This window comes from Microtus pennsylvanicus, chromosome 6 (assembly GCF_037038515.1).
Source record: "Microtus pennsylvanicus isolate mMicPen1 chromosome 6, mMicPen1.hap1, whole genome shotgun sequence".
In the NCBI taxonomy this organism is placed as follows: Eukaryota; Metazoa; Chordata; class Mammalia; order Rodentia; family Cricetidae; genus Microtus; species Microtus pennsylvanicus.
The window spans coordinates 105849884-105869055 of NC_134584.1; the positions used below are offsets into that span (position 1 = coordinate 105849884).

The following is a 19172-nucleotide window of genomic DNA, read 5'->3' on the forward strand; positions in this document are numbered from 1 at the left end:
AACCAGCATTGATCTGAAATACTATGGTATTCTGAGTACAACCAGGAAGCAGATTACCTGAACAATCTGCTTTTGGAGAGTCGGGGGACAAAATGAGGATCCAAGTCATGGGGCTGTGGTAGGGACCTAGTACCTGAGCCTTGGAAGTCATGGACACGATTTTTATTCTGTATGAAGCAGGGAGTCCCAGGCAATTATAAATAGGAATGATACTTTCTAATTTAATTTTTTAAAAATTCATCACTCTGGGGGGCTGGAGAGATGGCTCAGAGGTTAAGAGCATTGCCTGCTCTTCCAAAGGTCCTGAGTTCAATTCCCGGCAACCACATGGTGGCTCACAACCATCTGGAATGAGGTCTAGTGCCCTCTTCTGGCCTGCAGACATACACACAGACAGAATATTGTATACATAATAAATAAATAAATAAATAAATAAATAAATAAATAAATATTTTAAAAAAAAATTCATCACTCTGACCTGGTGTGGTAGCACATGCCTTTAATCTCAGCACTTTGAAGGCAGAGGCAAGTTGATCTCTCTATGAGTTCGAAGCCAACCTGTTTTACAAATTGTGTTCCAGGCCAGCTAGCCAAGGCTGAGACACTATCTCATAAATTAAAAAAAAAAATCCCCCTGAGTACTGGGTGAAGAATGACTACTGGGAGAAGGGAGGGCGTGGGGAAGAGGACCAGAAAGAAGCCGCCGCAGAGATCCCCTTGGAAGCAGATGGGTCTGCATGCCAAACCACAGAGACAGGTGTAAGTTTAGTCTTGAACTTGTCCAGGTAAAATAAATCTGAAACACTTTCGGCTTCTTAGAAGCTCTCCTAATTACAAAGCTAACTAATTATTATCTAGGGCTCAGCCAATTATCCCACAGGGTCCTGTGCTGGCCGCCATTTATGAGTTGGCTCGTGGGGAACAGGTTCATCTCTGGGTACACCCCCGTAGGTCCTACTAGTAGCACCTAAACATGCCCCTCCCCCTCTTTCAGGACCTAAGAACACTCCCACATCTGTCTGGCTTATACGCCCTAAGCCAAGTCCTAGTTGGAACATGACTTGTTAGAGGGAGGAAGGGAATCTTCCCACCTCCCCATGACAGAATGGGGAAGAAGAACTTTTTTTTTTCCCAGGACCCCCAACACTGAAAAAGACAGGGCTGTTCAGCTAGCAGTATCTGCATGTGAAGGTCAAGAGGCTGAGCAAGCCTCAGGGCACAGGCCTGCCATCTAGGATACTAGGAGGCAGGCTGGTGCACAAGGCCACAGCGTAAGCTCAAAGCCAGCCTGGGAAAAAGAGACCCTTTTCCAAAGCAGAAGGATGGAGATGTGCGGGACAATGGTGGCACATGGCTTTAATCCCAGCACTCGGGAGGCAGAGGCAGGTGGATTTCTCTGAGTTCCAGGCCAGTCAGACTGCACAGAGAAACCCTCTCTCTGGTGGAAAAGAAGATGGAGATGTATCTCAAAGGCAGAGGGCCTAGAATGCGGGAGATCCTGGGTTTAAGTCTCCAGTTTAGCAGTATAGGGGAGAAATGGGCTGTGAAAACTGCCCAAAGCAAACGTTAAAAAGAAAAAAAACTTCAATTGTAATGTCAATGTAAAATCAATGAGGCAGAGAGAAACATCAATGAGGCAGAGAAAAAACATCTTTCTGGGGGTGAGGGGGAAGGAGGAAATCCCTTGCCTCAAGAAAGGAAGTGGGTACCATCGCCCTTAGGAAGGGAAGTGGGTTCTGTGGGACTTCTGGGGTTTGGCAACAGGCAGTAGAAACTGGGTTCTGTTTCTGATTGTCCTCAATGCTGGGGATCAAAATCAGGGCCTCACACTCAGTAGGCGGCTCACACCAGACCACAGAGCCACACCCCCGGACTACTCCTGACTGTTCAGCAATGAGATCCTGAGAAGATCCACACAGGAGAAACCTGTGGGAGGGAAGCCCTGGGTGAGGAGGAGACAGGCTGAGCGTCGTCTCAGCGTCAGTCTATGTAAGCGTTTGTTCCTGCTCATATATGCTTAATTTGCCTTAGAGACTAGAAGGAGAAAACCCTCACCAGTGGACTGAAAGGCCCAAGGTCCCACAGGAGCCTGTGGTGACTTTCCTTTTCGTGCCTGCCCACGCCCTCTTACTCACCAAGGCCCGCCAGGTGAAACTGACCACTTCTACAGGCCCCTCCTCCCCAAATGCCCTGTGGAAGTCTCTCTAAGCAGAGATTTTTCTGGACCTCCTTGAGGGCAGAGACTCTCAGTCTCTGATGCACTGTCTACATTCTGAATCCACTAGTCCCACGGACCAAGGGTGCTCTTAGATCCTGGACCTCGGGGTAGGTAGCCAGATGCCCACACCCTGACTGGCACCAAGTGTTTACTCATCAAACACCTGTGACCTAACTCCTGGGCTGACAGGGGGAATGAATGTGTGTCGGATACCTGGAGAGCGTTAAACAAAAATGCCAAGTCCATTAGTGCAGAGTCATGGGCCTTTAACATCCCAGCACTTGGGAGGCAGAGGCAGGCAGATCTGGGAATCTGAGGTCCAGTAAATTTGTAGGATGGTACATCTGTATCTGTGAATGGGCCCCATACAACTCTATGCTTGTCTGTGGGGACGGGGTGGACCATGGTCTCAAAAGATGGCCAGAAAGCATTTTGCAATGGATCAACAAATAAGTATCTTTAAGCATGTGTATTATGAAATAGTCCTAAAAACTGAGGTTTTTGGAACAACAAACTTGAGGCCATCCTGACTTCCCAACCCCCAGCTACTCTACCTACTTCTGCTCCAATTTGAACCCTTTCTAACCCACGGCAATCGCACTGCCGCCCACTCCCCACATTGTAAGGAAGAAAATGCCATTGAATTTCCTTTTCTAACAAAGGCAAGGTCCTGGTCAATAGTATGCAAAGCAGTGTTTGCTCAGTACAGAAGCAAGGAGAGTAAGGAAACTGGTTTGGCTGGTTTGCTGGGCGGGAGAGAGAGAGAGAGCTTAGGGGCAACTTTCAACCAACTCTCCAGCCAAGCACATAAATCACAGAAAGGGGAAAGTCACAAACCAAGGGCGCCCTGCAGGATTCGATTCTGAATACTCACTGAGTTTGACGGATGCCCCGAGGATTTCGGTATATATGGTTATATCCACGTAACAGATGGGGAAACTAAAGCTCAAGGAAGAAAAGTCTGGGCAGGAGTTCCCCAGCAGACAGACACTGGCGCAAGAACCTTCTAAGACTGGTTTTGGGGTAGCATACACTAGAAATTCCAACACTTGGGGGGCATAGGCAAGAAGACCAGAGATCTAAACCAGTGCTACCTACATAAGTTCCAAGCCAGCCGGTAAACAGGGTCTGGTGTGGGGTGTTCCCAGCACTCAGGAGGCAGAGGCAAAGCAGGCAGATCTGGTTCAAGGCCAGTCTAGTCTATTCAGGGAGCTCCAGGCCAGCCAAAGCTAGATAGTGAAACTCAAAAATAAATAAAATGAAATAGAAGTTATAATTTTTTGTTTGTTTGTTTTTGAGACAAGGTTTCTCTGTAGTTTTAGAATCTGTCCTGGAACTAGCTCTTGTAGACCAGGCTGACCTCACACTCACAGAGATCCTCCTGTGTCTGCCTCTGCTTCTGCCTCCGGATTAAAAGCATGCACAACAAACGCCCGGTTTACAAATTTCTTTCTAATTGACCAAAGAAAATCACTTTAAAAAAGACTAATGCTCATTTCCAGATCTGGGTTTGAAGTCTCCCTTCTGTGACATCAGAAACTTTCAAAGTGACTTGCTTGGTTCACAATATCTCCAAGGACACGCTTATGGCCAGACTTGGTGTCCAGGGAGAGTGCTGGGCAGAAAGAACAAGAACATTAATTCCAGGCGACCTACTCTGCCCTGCTCATTCACCTTCCGGGGCTGCTCTGGGGACACAGGATGAAGCCGCAGAGAAAAAACTGAGTCAAGGTAGCAAAAATTGATTCATGCATCCATTCATTTGTTCAAAACGAGACTAGAAGGCCTGTCAGGTCCTTAAATTATTATCCACTTTTCCCCTTCATTTCCTCTTCCTCTTACTAAGACATTATGTAGCTCCCACCTAGCCTGAAACTCACTACAGAACCAGGTTGTCTCTAAACTCAATCCTCCTGCCTCATGTGCCTCCGTGATCAGCTTTTATTTTTTTAATCCTTCTCTCCCCACAGGTAGCTCAGGCTAACCTCAAACTTGAGATCCTCCTGCCTCATCAGCCTTCCCAGCACTGGGATACAGATGTTACAGGTGTTACCACCACACCTGATCTAATGATTCTTGCTGAATTTCTTTTCTTTCTTTCTTTCTTTTTTTTTTGTTTTTTGTTTTTTTGTTTTTCGAGACAGGGTTTCTCTGTAGCTTTGGAGCCTGTCCTGGAACTAGCTCTGTAGACCAGGCTGGTCTCGAACTCAGAGATCCGCCTGCCTCTGCCTCCCGAGTGCTGGGATTAAAGGCGTGCACCACCACCGCCCGGCTTCTTGCTGAATTTCTGAAGCAACTTATGTGGGCAGAAGAGAGATGAAGACTGACCTCAACAGACTAGACTGTTTACTTCAGACAGAAGGACAGACACTCTCCCTCAGGCAAGGGGTGTCTGAGAAGGGACTCACACAGGAGGTTTGGGGAATACAACTCCTGCGGCCACTTGCAAATCTGCAGTTTCTCCCTCCTGGAGCTGTTTGTCCAGACAAGGCTTTTATGTTTGCAAAATGTCTTGCCCTGGGTATCAGGATATGGGTCATAGTGGGAGTTTGGCAATGGCCGTGATGGAGGACGGGTTGGAGTTTCACTATAGTATCTTGGTCAGAGCGTGGAGGAGTTTGTTCAAAATCCTTCTTCCTTTTCTTCCTTCCTTTGAAAAGGGGTGTCACCGTACTGTGTAGTCTACTGAGCTTGGAACTGCTTTGTAGACCAGACTGGCCTTGAAATCTCAGTGGTAGGATTAAAGGCGTGCACCACCACAATCAGCTTTTTAAAACAGCAACAACAGCCCATCATTTACCGTGTACGAACATTCACTGCATGCATGTGAGGTTAGACAACCCTTGGGAGTCCTTTCTCTCCTCCTACCATGTGGGTGCTGTGCACCAAATTCCAGGCTTCACGTTTGGTGACAAGTGCCTTTACCCACTATGTCATCTGGCTGACTTTATTTTGGAGACAGGGCTTTTCTGTGTATCCCTGGCTGTCCTGGAACTCAAAGATCCACCTGCTTATGCCTTACCACTGTGCCTGGCTCATTGCCTTCTCCACCCCCATATTTTTTCATTTATTTTCAGCCATATTTCCCAGGGTTTAGCCTAGTGCTGGCATAAAAGAGCCAGATGCCCATACTCCAGCTAGCATTTATTACTCATCAAATATGCGTTAATGTATATAACAAAACCAATGTATATGATTTTCACACTCAACAGATAAGTAAACAGGGTCTCACAGAAGCAAATTGACTTATATAAAGTCAGATTGGTAGTAACTACTTGTGTTCAAACCTGAAGCTTCCTACACTTTCACACTGAACCTGCTGTAATGATTTCATTCTTCTTAGAAGAAAACTTGATGCCCTGAAAAGAGATTGGGGTGAGGCACAGTAAAACCCCCAAAGGCTGAGTCTGGACTATGATGGTGTCTCTGGCTGATTTTAGGGTTTTGGCAGCTTCTTGGAGATTTCAAGAGCTGATTGTCCCCACACCTGGCTTATCTAAGGCTGCTCTTGGAAAGGAATGTGTAACAGATACCAAGGTGAGCATTTCAGGCAATAAAAAGTCCCAGAGAGTAAACAGGGATTTCCATATCCACCTGGCAGAGGGCTGGGCAGCAGGAAGGCAGCTTTCCTTAAATGGCCTGGCTGAGCCTGCGACCTCACCGCCTACACTCCTCCTCCTCAGGAGACAAAGGCAAGGGCGGAATGGCAGACACCAGCCTCTTTTCTGGGAAGGCCTGCATGAGCCCCAGTCCCAAGCATGAGTAATAAGGGGAGAGTTTAGGAGGCTGGGGTGGGAGTGAGTATCTGATGACGAAAGGCGATCCTATGGCAGCTCCACCTTTGCTTCTCTCCCTGTCCCTGCAGCTTTCAGCACATCCTTCAGAAAGGAGAGGAAATGGGTGTATTTAGTCCACACAGGTGGATGCCTGGAACTGGGTCAATCCATCAAGTGACCAAAGCCCAGGCCCAGACTACAGGCCTGTTTGTCCTGCAGACGTTGTGAAGAAAGCTATGGGAGGAAAAGCCAGCAATTTAAAGGGCTTGTCAGCTCTTTCTCACTCCATATAGATGTAACCCTGTACAATTGTCTAGTGTCTCCAGAGAGGCGAAAGTCTCGTCACCTGGGTCTCTGAAAATTCTGTGCTAAGAAAAAGGAAAATAAGCGACACTCTAGAGAAGCAGCTTACAGTAGACTTGGCAGTGTTGGTAATCCCAGCATTCAGGAGGCTGAGGCAGGAGGATCACCATGAGTTCAAGACTAAATTGGGCTATGCCGTGAGTTCCATAACGGCCTGGGTTAGACCTTGTCTCAATAAACCACAAAGACTGTTTCATTAGGATGGGACAGCAATTAGCATGGCCCTGAACAGGGATGACATGAAAACTTGCAAAGAGCTTCGTATTTTAAAAAAAGAAAAGAAAAGAAAAAGAAAAAGAAAACACAGAATCAGTTAAAAACAAACAACAAAACCCAGCATGGTGGTGCACACTTTCCATCCCAGCAGTGGAGAAGCGGAAGCGGGAAGATCACAAATTCAGTCATCCGCTATACATAAGTTCCAGGCCAGACTGAGCCCCCAAACCTCTGTCCCAAAAACAAAGCAAAAAACAAACAAACAACCCCAAACAACAACAACAACAGAACAACCAGAACTGGTGTCTGCTTCCTAACCCTCAAAAAACAGAGGCAGGGGAATCCCTGTGAGGTCAAGGCCTGCCTGGTCTACAATAATGAATTCCAGGCCAGCTAAGGCTACAGAGTGAGAACCTCTCAAAAACATCAAAAACAGAATAAATGAACAAACCTAATGAAAGAATATACTTGGATAGTGGGAGGGGTTTTTGGGGTTTTTTGTTTTGTTTTGTTTTTTGGGTTTTTTTTATTTGTATTTTAAAAGCCAGTGAAAGAATCTGCAAGTCTTTTTTTTTTTTTTTTTTTTTGGTTTTTCGAGACAGGGTTTCTCTGTAGTTTTGGAGCCTGTCCTGGAACTAGCTCTTGTAGACCAGGCTGGTCTCGAAGAATCTGCAAGTCTTATGGGGCCTTTAATCCCAGCACTTGGGAAGCAGAGGCAGGTGGATTTCTGTGAGTTCCAGAACAGGCTCCAAAGTTACAGAGAAACCTTGTCTGGGGGTTGGGAGAGAATCTACAAGGCTGAAACTGTGCAGTCAAGCTCATGGGACACAGGGATGGTCCTTTGTTCAATCAAACCCTATTTGTAACTTTTTAGCCAGTGTCAGGTCTTATTTCCAAACTCCTGGGCAGCAAACTCTTCAGGAATCTGTATAGGAGAGCCTAGAGCTGCACAATCCTCCATTTCCCCAGAGGTCCAAAGAGAGTGACACCATCTTCCTAAATCTGAGCAACTCTTCCAAGTCACAGAGCAGTTCCTGGGATATAAGTGTGATGTCTGAATAGGCACTCTGACCTAGAGCAATTCCCCACTCCAGTGGAGCAATAGAGCCCTGGCAAGTATGGTGATGGAGCCTGGTGATGGAGCCGCCCCTTGGAAGCTTGGGGGATGCTGAGAGCAGGCTGCCTCTCTCTCCCACCCAAACCACCAGGGAGGACCCCTCTACCTCCCACAGGGCACCTCCCCCACCTCAAGACCTCGGTCCTCAAGTCTATCTATTTTACAATGGATGCAGTTTTCCCCAAACAGGAACACATACCTAGCCTGTCCTTCCTTCAACCTTTCTTTCCTTTCTCCCCCTCTTTTCTTTCTTGTTTTTGAAGAAAGAGTCTCATCTCACTCTGTACCCCAGGTTAGTCTGGAACTCACTATATAAGACCAGGCTAACCTCAAACTTAGAACTTTTAATAATCCTCCTGCCTCTGCCTCCCAAGAGCTGATTATAGGTGTGACCCAGTACATCAAGACTCAGCTCTCACTTGCTTTCTTCTCTCTCTCTCTCTCTCTCTCTCTCTCTCTCTCTCTCTCTCTCTCTCTCTCTCTCTCTCTCTCTCTCTCTCTCTCTCTCTCTCTCTCTCTCTCTCTGAGAAAAGGGAACAAAAGAGAGAAAGACTAGTTGTAGAATCTTCAGGCAATGCAGAAGCCAGTCAAGCCAAACACACACACACACCGAGTTCCTTAAGGACTAAAATGATATCCACCCTCCGGAAGTTCTCATTTTCACATCAGGTAAATGGAGCACTTGCTCCCAGATGGGGTCAAAGTGAACAGGTGGCACCATTAGTTATAAATGGTATTATCATGATAATGCAATGGTATTAGTGACTGGTCACTAGAGCTTAGATGTGCAAAATAAAAGCCAGGCTAGTGCCAAAGTGAGTCTATAATCCCAGCACTCCAGGGTCTGAGGCAGGAGGATTAAATTGTGAATTTCAGGCCAGTCCAGTCCAGATAGGGCAAAGTGCCTGGCTAGCAGCAGGACTTGTGTTTGACCCCCAACACAACTAATGCGCAAAGGCCATCCTAACTAAGGCACAGCTGTGTCACCCTGACACAGGAAAACAAAGCTACCAGCCCGTGGATTGGGGGGTGTCTACTATGTACTCATGCTCTCCCGTGTCCAACCCTGCACAGCTCAAGACTGAGTGGTGCCTACCTCTTTCCAGAGGCACTGGAAACCGCCTAGGCCACCCATACCTCACTAGTCTGTCCCAAAGTGCCACTGAAGGGCTTCCTGAAATGCTCTCAGCAACCTAGCAGAGGCTCAGCATATTCCTTGGGTGGGCAGCAAGTGGAGACAGGCTGGGAAATCATTGACCACTCCAGCTTCAGGGCTGCAGGGCAGCACTGTCTTCCTCGGCCAAAGAAAGCTCCACAGAACCAGTCAGATCTCAGAAAAGCAAATACAACTAACCAATCAAGCTGCTATTTCTCTATAAAACACATCATCAAACTTGGGCACAACTTGCAAAATTCCCAAAAAATCTTAGACACCATTATGATCGCTACAGATTTTGCAGGCGGCCTACGGCTGTAAGAACAAACTTGGTCAAAGTCTTCCCAGAAGGGATCCTGAGTGGCTCCTCCTTTTTATATTATTTCTTTCTTGTTTATCATAAGAGGAGGAGGTGGTTTCGGTACAAAAGAAGCACCTGGAAACTAGGAAAGCCAGTTTAAAAAAAAAAAAAAAACTGGTTCTCTTTCCTTGTTCCCAGCCATGCCCAACAGGGAAACAAAGAAAATTCTAGATTATTACAATGAGATAAGACCTGAAATATATTGAGTGCTTGCATTTATGAGTCAGAGCTACCATCTTTTTCTTAAAGAAACGAGGCCAGCCTGGTCTACAGAGCAAGTTCCACTATAGCCAGGGCTACACAGAGAAAATCTGTCTCAAAATACCAAAAAAAAAAAAAAGACAAAAAAAAAGAAAAAACCAATACCATTTTCATCTCTATGAACAAAAGTCACAAGTCACTAAGAGCCTGTTTCTCAGAGACTACATAAATAATGGGAGTCAAATTTCGGTTCTGATCCCCGCCCTGCTGACCCTGTGAAGTCACCTTTTGAGCCTCCAATTGCTTATTAAATGGGAATACAGGCCAACTGGTCCTACCCAGCAGGTTTTGGCGGTCTGAAATGATAGGCTAGCTCCCGCAAGAAGTTGGAGGAATACCGATAACCTCTAAATACCCTTGGCCCATCCCGGCCCCTGTAAAAATAGCACACAGCCAGACACATCTACCTTGATCAACCACAATCGATAAATTTAGATTCCCAAACTTGCGTAAATCCCAAAGGAGAGTTTTGTCCATTCCTTCCCACGGGCATGGGAGCACAGTTTGTCGGCGCCTCCCCCACCCGATTCAACTCTGCCCAGTTATACCAATAGAGCGCCCTTACCTCTACCCAGGGCGCGGCCTCTCTCCAGGTGCCTCCCCGGCACCAGGAACGTGTAGACCTCGGCACTGAAGCCGGGACGACAGGGCTCGGGTTCTGGCTCCTGGCAGAGCAACGATGAGACCTGGGGTGGAGAAAAGGCAGGCAACCTGGTGACTTGGGGGAACCCATACCGATACCAACAACATAACCCTTCCCTCGCCTGGGGCATCGGGATTGTGGGTGGACGCCCCTCGCGGCAGACAGGGACGCCATCCTCTCAACCCGAAACCAGGCGCCAAACTTCAAGAACCCTTGGGGGAGGGGACTTCCAGGGTCACCACCTCGCAGCCTAGCCTTTCCCACCTGGTTCCATTTGCATCTCACTGGAGTGGAGTTGCCTATACTCTTCCGGACACCACTTTCCAGGTATCGCAAATGGTCTCAACAGCTCAGACTTCTCTTTCTTACTCCAGAGAGCCCCCATCCCCAGTCTACCGTCCCTTTACACGGCAGGTGCCTTTATACTGCTAAACTCCCTCTTTCCTTACTTCGGATCGCCCGCGCTGCTTCTACCCCCACCCCTTTTTCATGCAGGCCCCCCATCCTGCTCCAAGCCCCCTCTGCCCGCCTCAAACTGGGACCCAATGCTCAAACTCGGGGTCCCGGGAGCTCGCAACGTGGCGCGCCCCCACCTGGGAACCTGCGGGAGAGGCGGCCACTCTTTGCTTGCCTGGACCCCCCTCCCACTTCACAGCACTCAGCCCCGCGTCGTGCAGCCTTCAGCTGGCCCTCTGCACCCCAACTTTCTTGGAAGAAGGAAATCGGGACGGCAGCAAGCAGCAAAGATCAACGAAGAGAGTGGTGGGGCCGAAAGGTGCCCTGCGGGCAGTCAGGACCCTCCAAGTACCTGCAGCAGAAGTAGAATCGCGGAGAAGCAGCGGCACAGGGCTCCCATGGCTGGCCGGGGGGACGCCGAGCAAACACGGAGCTCGGGTGCGGTCGGTGCGGTCGGCAGGGACCGGTTAGGCCGAGCTGGAGTCGAGCAAACTTCCCAAGAGCTCACCGCCGCACCGCTGCTCCCCTCTCCACTGAGCCAGGCAGAGGCTGTGGCCGCCAGGTGAGCCTAAAGGCACCGCCCCCGGCCGCACTGATTGGCTAAGGACGCACCTGCAGGTGGCAGCCAAGGAACCGCACGGCCCTTGACTTCCTCCACCCTAACTGTAGTTGGTGGCTGGCACGGGGACCGAGACTTCCTTGTTTCACAGAACAAATTCTTTCGAATCTCAGCCCAAGCGTGCTCTGGCCCACTGAGACTTTGAGTTACAAAGAACTTTACTCTTCATCTACGTTTTTATTTCGTTTTAATTTATTGTTTTTGGTTGGAGGGGTTTGGTTTACTTTGTCTTAAAGATTTTAAAAACAATGTAGTGTGTGTGTGTGTGTGTGTGTGTGTGTGTGTGTGTGTGTGTGTGTGTGCGCGTGCGCGCGCGCGCTCCCAAAGGCACGTGCCACAGCCGGTGTGGAGATAAGATGACAACCTGCGGGAGTCAGTTCTCTCCTTCCGCCAAGAGGGTCTCGAGATTGAATTCCCATCATCAGCCTTAAGTAACTGAGCCACCATCAATAGCTTGAGTTTTTTGGTTTGGGGTTTTTTAAAATTTTTGTTTTCCAGCCCAAGCGGGCCTGGAACTGTCTTAGATAGCCTAAGCAATCCTCCTGCTTCCACCTCCCAAACACTGGGTTTGCATAAGTGAGTCACCAGGCCAGATTCATCTAATCATCTAATTTTCTAACATCTGCGCCCCTCCCCTTGGAGATATGGTCTTGCTATTTAAGCCAGTATGGTCTTGAACTCACTACTGTCTGGTCTCAGCTACCCCACTTCTGGGATGGAACTACAGGTACCCACTACCATGCCCCACTAAAATCTGTTCTTTTATCTTCTCAGCAGGTTAGTGAGTCAGGGTGTAGATCCAAGGGATTAGAATCCCCTGGGGCTGGAATTACAGGTGTTTTTTTTTTCAGCTGCCCGATGTGGGAGCTGGAAACCGAACTCTGGTCCCCTGGAAGAAAAGCAAGCCTTCTTCACTCCTAAGTCATCTCTCCAAACCCTTGTTTGTCTGGTTATTGTTCATTTGTTTGCCTGAGACAGGATCTATGTAGCCCTGGATGTCCTAGAATTCACTATGTGGACTAGTCTGGCCTGGAACTCAGAGAGGTCCACCTGCCTCCACTTCCCAAGGGCTGGGATTAAAGGCATGTGCCACTACAAATGGCTCGTGTTTGTCTGGTTTTTGGGACAAATTCCTCTTAAGTAGCCCAGACAGGCTTTGAATTTAGAATCCTCTTGCATCAGCATCCTATACGCTGGGATTACAAACAGGTATTACTACACACACCAGTTTTTGATGTCGAACTGGAAGAGAAACTTTAGGATCACTCAATTCTTATTTACCTACAACTTTCTTAATAACGTGTAGGAAGTAAGAGACTAGAACTGAGAGGCTGGAGATGGCTCAGCAGTTAAGAGCACTAGCTGCTCTCCCACGGGACCCATTTTCAAATCCCAGAACCCACATGGCAGTTCACAACTGTGACTCCAGTTCCAGGGGCTCTGATGCCCTCACACAGACATGCGGGCAAAACACCAGTATACCTGAAATATAAATAAATTAAAATAAAAAAGATGAACTCAAGCTTTCCTGCTCCACAGATTGAGGCTTTTGTTTGTTTTTCAAGACATGGTTTCTCTGTGTATCCCTGACTATCATAGAACTCAGTATGTAGACCAGGCTGACCTCAAACTCTGCCTGCCTCTGCCTCCCTGGTGCTGGGATTAAAGATGTGCACCATCCCTGCCTGGCTAGATTGAGACGTTTAACGCCATAGCCATAACACGTTCACCACCACTTTCTGCAGAGAATTCTATCTGTGGTACATTATTTTAGGATCAAAAATAAGATAGACATGAGATCAGTTTCCCTGTCTTGCCTGTCCTGCCATGGACATGCTAACAAAGGCACCTCTCGTCCTATGATCCAGGTTTTGACAAAACTACAAAACAGAGGTTGGGCCGGGCGGTGGTGGTGCATGCCGTTAATCTCAGCACTTGGGAGGCAGAGGCAAGCGGATCTCTGTGAGTTCGAGACCAGCCTGGTCTACAAGAGCTAGTTCCAGGACAGGCTCCAAAAAACACAGAGAAACCCTGTCTCGAAAAAACAAAAACAGCCGGGCGATGGTGGCGCACGCCTTTAATCCCAGCACTCGGGAGGCAGAGGCAGGCGGATCTCTGTGAGTTCGAGACCAGCCTGGTCTACAGAGCTAGTTCCAGGATAGGCTCCAAAGCCACAGAGAAACCCTGTCTCGAAAAACCAAAAAAAAAAAAAAAAAAGAAAGAAAAAACAAAAACAAAAAAAACAGAGGTTGCGGGGCTGGAGAGATGGCTCAATGGTTAAGAGCACTGACTGTTCTTCCAGAGGACCTGGATTCAATTCCCAGCACCCACATGGCAGCTCACACTGTCTGAAAATCCAGTTCTGAGGGATTTAACACCTTTATACCAATGAACATAAAGTTAAATAAATCATAAAAAAATTTAGAAAAATTAAAAATAAAAATCACAATTAAAAAAAAAACAGAGGTTGGGATGGGACTCGGTTTGTAGAGAACAAACCTAACATGAATGGAGCCCGGGATTCCACCCTCGCCACTCTAGAAACCAGGCATGGTGCTAGCCTGCTATAATCCCAGCACTTGGGAGGTGGTGGCAGGAAAACCCTAACTCCGGGGCCATCCTCCTCGGCTGCATACTGAGTTTGAGCCCTGAGAGACTCAAACAAGCAACCAAAAACTACAAAATAATGTTCTTGTAGTCAGTGCCTGTGTGACCTTAGGCAAGTTAGTGACCTCATCTGTACAACTGAGCCCAAAGCCAGAACAATCACTGAGGAGTGAGAGTTATGCCTTTGAAAGGCCTAGCCCTATCTCCCCACCCCTGGGAACAGTCCAACCCTATCTTCCCACCCCAGGGCACAGTCAGGTTTACAGTATTTCCCCTGAAGCTAATGGTAAACCTGAGCCCACAAAGAGCGCAGCTTCGTCTGTAGAGGTGCTGTCTCTAACCCACATAACCCACATTGTCTCTGCCAGCGCTCCCCCAGGCGAACCCCTCCATTTTAATGGCTTTCTAAACTCACACCCAGCAGCCTTTTGGATTTCCGCTTCTTGGCTCCCTCTGCCTCTTAGCCCACCAGGAGGCTCTGAGGGAGAGGGCTCTGGTATTTTCTTTCCCACTGAAGCTCCTGCCCAGATCAGGGCACTGAACAAGATAATGGAAATAAAGAAGCGTTTTTCCCCCATTGGGCAGCCTTGTCGTTTATTTTTTTTCCTCCCAGTTATATAAAAATACATATTTTATATCATTGCTAGGTGCAGGGAGTCTTTGGGGCTTTGATTTCTTCTGCCAAGCAAACATTGGCCTTGGATTCCTGAGGACTCTCATTGACTCTTCCATTACACTCTGATAATTCAATAAAGAGGGTTTTCGACGATTAAGGGCCATGTGGACGGGTCAGTCTGAAGCACTTTTCTTTTCAGGCCTGACGCATTGCTTCAGATTGCTCATCAAGTACTTCTCTAGGCTTCGGAGAGGGTCAGAAAGGGTCATTCATCATCCCCTCCCCCCCTCACACCCACCCCAAGGAGAGAACACAAAGCAGCTCACAAGACAGTTGAGGCTCTGTGAGGCAGTGAACTTCTCCTCTTCTGTCAAACAGGCATCGACCTCGAGTGTGAAGATCCACTGGGTCCGTATGTAGAGACTGCAGTGTGGGAGCTCCTAGTCTGTATTTATTAATCCACAAAAGGGACGGTGTCCATAGGAAATCTCAGTAGGTTCTTGGGAAGTAGGTCCTCTAGTCCAGGATGGCCTCATACTAACTATGTAGGTGAAAAGATAAGCCTCCCTTTCTGAACTAATCTCCCGAGTGCCAAGCTGACAGGAATGTGCGGGAGCCCAACCCAGGGCCCTGTGAATGCTAGGCAAGCACTCTACAAATTGAACTGGACTTCCTAAACCCTTAGAAGATTGTCCTACATATTCTATAGCAATGTCGTTGTTAGTGGATAGTGGAACCTGAACCCATAACACAGGCTATGGATAGCTGTATTCCCAGCCCCCCCTTTTTCTTGTTCTTTCTTTCTTTCTTTCTTTCTTTCTTTCTTTCTTTCTTTCTTTCTTTCTTTTTTTTTTTGAGACAAAGTCTCAACTAGTTGTTCAGGCTAGTCTTACACTCACAGAAAGGCTTTGAACTTGTGACCATCCTTCCTCAGCATCAACTGAAGGCTACAGGCTTGAACCACCAGGCTCAGCCACTCAGCAGTAGTCTAGAGAAACAGTCTGTGAGGGAAGAAAACCAAACCAACACAAAACAAACATGTGAGTACCCTGGGAACCTCCCCAGTTCCAGGATCTCTTTTCACCACCCACTAGAAAAGCCTCTGAGGCTATCTGTGACCTGGGAAAAAAACTTTTACACAATCCAGCTAAGCACTGAGAACTTCTCAGGGTCATTTGCATTTTAAAGAGGGTACTGAGGGCTGAATTTGCTGCTTTCAAAGGAAAGAAATCCTCAGAGCTAGTCCAGGGGACTTAACCTGAAGTGTTGGTTGGGCTGTGAGGAGGGTCTGTGTTTGCATCCAATGCTTCTTAACTCAACTCGGGAGGAGAAAAAAAAAATTAAAATCCTGAGATCAGGATCCTGGGAATCTCAGGCACTAACAGGGAGATCACTCTGGTAAGATTGGCAGACTGTCCCACCCTGGATGCACGGCACCCAGCCCTCAGTGGATTGTAAACCGTAGGCTCCTTCATTGCACACTTGGGCTGTGGCTGATGGACTTTCATTTCCTGGATGCCCTACCGGTCAGCGAGAAGGCTAATGATTAACCCCCTGAGCCCTCTTGGTTTCCGGCCCCAGGATTGCAACAACACTAATGGCTTCTCAGGTGTAACAGCACAAGCCTTTAATCATAGCATTCCAGATGCAGAGGCAGGCAGATTTCGATGAGTTAGGCCAGCCTGGTTCATATAGACAGTTCCAAGCCAACCATGGCTACACAGTGAGACCCTGTTAAAGGTGTGGGGGCGGCACATGGTTACTTGCATATAAACAATGAACAGTCTCTTTATGGGAGTCATCTCCAGGTTACCTAATACAATGTGGATGCTGTACATTGCTTGTATATATTGTCCTGGAACTCACTATGTACAGATCAGGCTGGTCTTGAACTCACAGAGATCCACCTGTCTCTGCCTCCCAAGTGCTGGGATTAATGCTGTGTCTTTACTCCTAACTTAAAGATACGATTTTTTTTTGTTTTTGTTTTTTTGAGACAGGGTTTCTCTGTGGTTTTGGAGCCTGTCCTGGAACTAGCTCTGTAGACCAGGCTGGTCTCGAACTCACAGAGATCCACCTGCCTCTGCCTCCAGAGTGCTGGGATTAAAGGCATGCGCCACCATCGCCCAGCTTCAGATACGATTTTTAATTTTACTTTATTATCCTTTTCTGTTTTGGATGAAATTTTTAGTACACGTGTCTATCTATCTACCTACCTGACAGATTGCAGAAGCAGATTCTATTCTACTCCGTGGATCTTGGGGCTTCAGCTCTCTCATCAGGCTTGGGGGCAAACACCTTTAGCTGCTGCACCATCTCGCTGGTCCAGATGCAGTTTTTAAACATGTATAGGTGCATGGTGTGTATGCAGTTACAAGTGCATGTGTGTCCTCATGGAGGCTGACACACCAGGGGGCCTTGCTCAATTGGTCTTCACTTTATTTACTCTCAATGAACGCAGAGCCTGACAAGTCTGACTAGCCCAGCTGGCCAGCCTACTCTTTGGCTTTCTGCCATTCACCTACAGGACTTTTATTTTATTTACTTATTTTTAAAAAACAGGATCTCACTATGCAGTCTGGCTGTCCTGGAACTCACAGACCCACGCGCCTCTGCCGCCTGAGGAGTGATGGGATTAAAGGCATGTGCCACCATGCCACACCAGAGTCAAACTTTTAAGCAAAAATACATCGCCAGGGTTCCGTGAGATGACTCAACAGGTGCTTGCTGCCAAACCTGACAGCCTGAGTTTGATCTCTGGGTCCCACATGGCAGAAGGAGAAAACTGGCCGTCACACCTGTGCTATAACACGCCTGTGCATGAGAGTAAATCAATGTGATTGAAACGCACACTCACGCACAATACTCCAGAGGCTGGGCCCTTCCCATAGCACAGCATCTACAAGAAAGAAATCCTCTGGCTATTCTCTCTTCAGAAGCCAAGATTCAGTTGGTGTCAGCTGATCCTCCAAGCTCTACATTACCTTGTGGTTTGTAGCCCAAGGGATGATGACGACTCTCCAGCTCAGCTCCATTATCTCATTGAGTCACACAACAAGCATTTATTAAGTACTCCTGTGTGCCTGATGTTCTGCTCAACACAGGGCACAGAAATAAACAAAATACGGCCCTTGCTTTTATGAAGCTCATAAAATAGTAGGAGCCATGGACAAATAAACATTCATCCATTTATTTACTAAGTACTAACAGAATATAGCCAGGTGGTGTTAGCACATGCCTTTAATCCCCAGCATTCAGGAGACAGAGGCAGGTGAACCTCTGAGTTTGAGGCCAGCCTGGTCTACAGACCAAGTTCTGGATGGTCAGGGTTACATAGAGAAACTCTTGTCTTGAAAAAACAACGACAAAAAACAAAACAAGACAAAATACTTACAGCATGCAAAATATGCATCTGGTTTGTGCTAGAGGCCAGCGATTACATTATAGCAGGTAATTAAAGTACAGCAACTGTTCAAGGGGGCCTGCCGTGTTCAATACACATGATCTCGCCTGTCTTCATCTAGCTCTTTGCCCTCAATACATCCATATGACCGATTTGGAAGAGAGAATCGCAGAAAAGTAGAGTTAATGGATGGTCAGAGCTCTCCAAAGAACAGGATCTATAGCACATCCACATCGGCAGCAGGGCTCTGTTCAAGCCCAAAGGCCAGGGAAACTAGAAGGAGAGACCCTGGTGTAAGTCCCAGAATCTAGACGTGGAAGCAAGAGTTCTGGTTACCAAGGGCAGAGAAGAACATCCTGTCTTCCACCCTTTATCTTCTGGGGACCCTCAGCAGACTGGATGGTACTGTCTTAGTTTGCTTTCTATTGCTACGATAAAACCCAAAAGCAACTTGAGGAAGAGAGGGTTTATTTGGTTAAATAGACAATTATGACGGACAGGTTATAATCCATCCAGGGCTGACTCAGGGCAGGATCTTGAAAGCAGAAGGTTCACCATGGCTTGTTCAGTATGCTTTCTTATACACCCCAGGACCACCTGTCCAGGTGGGCTAGTCCCTCCCACATCAATCATTAATCAAGAAAATCCCCTATAGTGTTGCCTACAAGCAATTTGATGGGTCCATTTTTTCAATTCATGTCCCTTTTCCCATGTAACTCTAGCTGTGTCAAACGGATAAATGCAAAAAGAAACAAAAAAAGACCTGGAGAGATGGCTCAGAGGTTAAGAGCACTGGCTTCTCTTCCAGAGGTCCTGAGTTTAATTCCCAGCAACCACACGGTGGCTCACAACCATCTGTAATGAGATCTGGCACCCTCTTCTGTCCTGCAGGCAAAAAGAAACAAACAAAACCAACCAGGACAGTACCCATTTACTTTTGGTGTCTTTTTCTTTTTAATTGTTAATTTTTAAGTATATGGGTGTTTTGCCTGCTTGTATGTCTATGTACCATATCCATGCATTGCTCTTGGAAGGCAGAAGGTGTACAGGGCTGGAGAGATGGCTCAGAGGTTAAGAGCATTGCCTGCTCTTCCAAAGGTCCTGAGTTCAATTCCCAGCAACCACATGATGGCTCACAACCATCTGTAATGGGGTCTGGTACCCTCTTCTGGCCTGCAGGCATACACACAGACAGAATATTGTATATATAATAAATATATGAATTTTGCATACAAATGGATGGAAATAGAAAACACTATCCTGAGTGAGGTAAGCCAGACCCAAAAAGAGGAACATGGGATGTACTCACTCATATTTGGTTTCTAGCCATAAATAAAGGACATTGAGCTTATAATTCATG

The 19172-nt window shown here is 47.3% G+C and overlaps 1 protein-coding gene across 1 annotated transcript in view; it reads right to left on the reverse strand.

Moving 5' to 3' along the window:
* The window catches only part of Cdh1 (cadherin 1), a 71569-nt gene extending 60464 nt beyond the window's left edge, over positions 1-11105 (reverse strand). The window contains exons 1-2 of the mRNA XM_075977113.1: positions 10920-11105; positions 10034-10154 (exon numbers count right to left, since the gene is read on the reverse strand). Of these exons, the coding sequence (XP_075833228.1) occupies positions 10034-10154; positions 10920-10967 (169 nt within the window). The 5' untranslated portion in view covers positions 10968-11105. The remainder of the gene's footprint in view (positions 1-10033; positions 10155-10919) is intronic.
* Positions 11106-19172: the final 8067 nt, after the last annotated feature.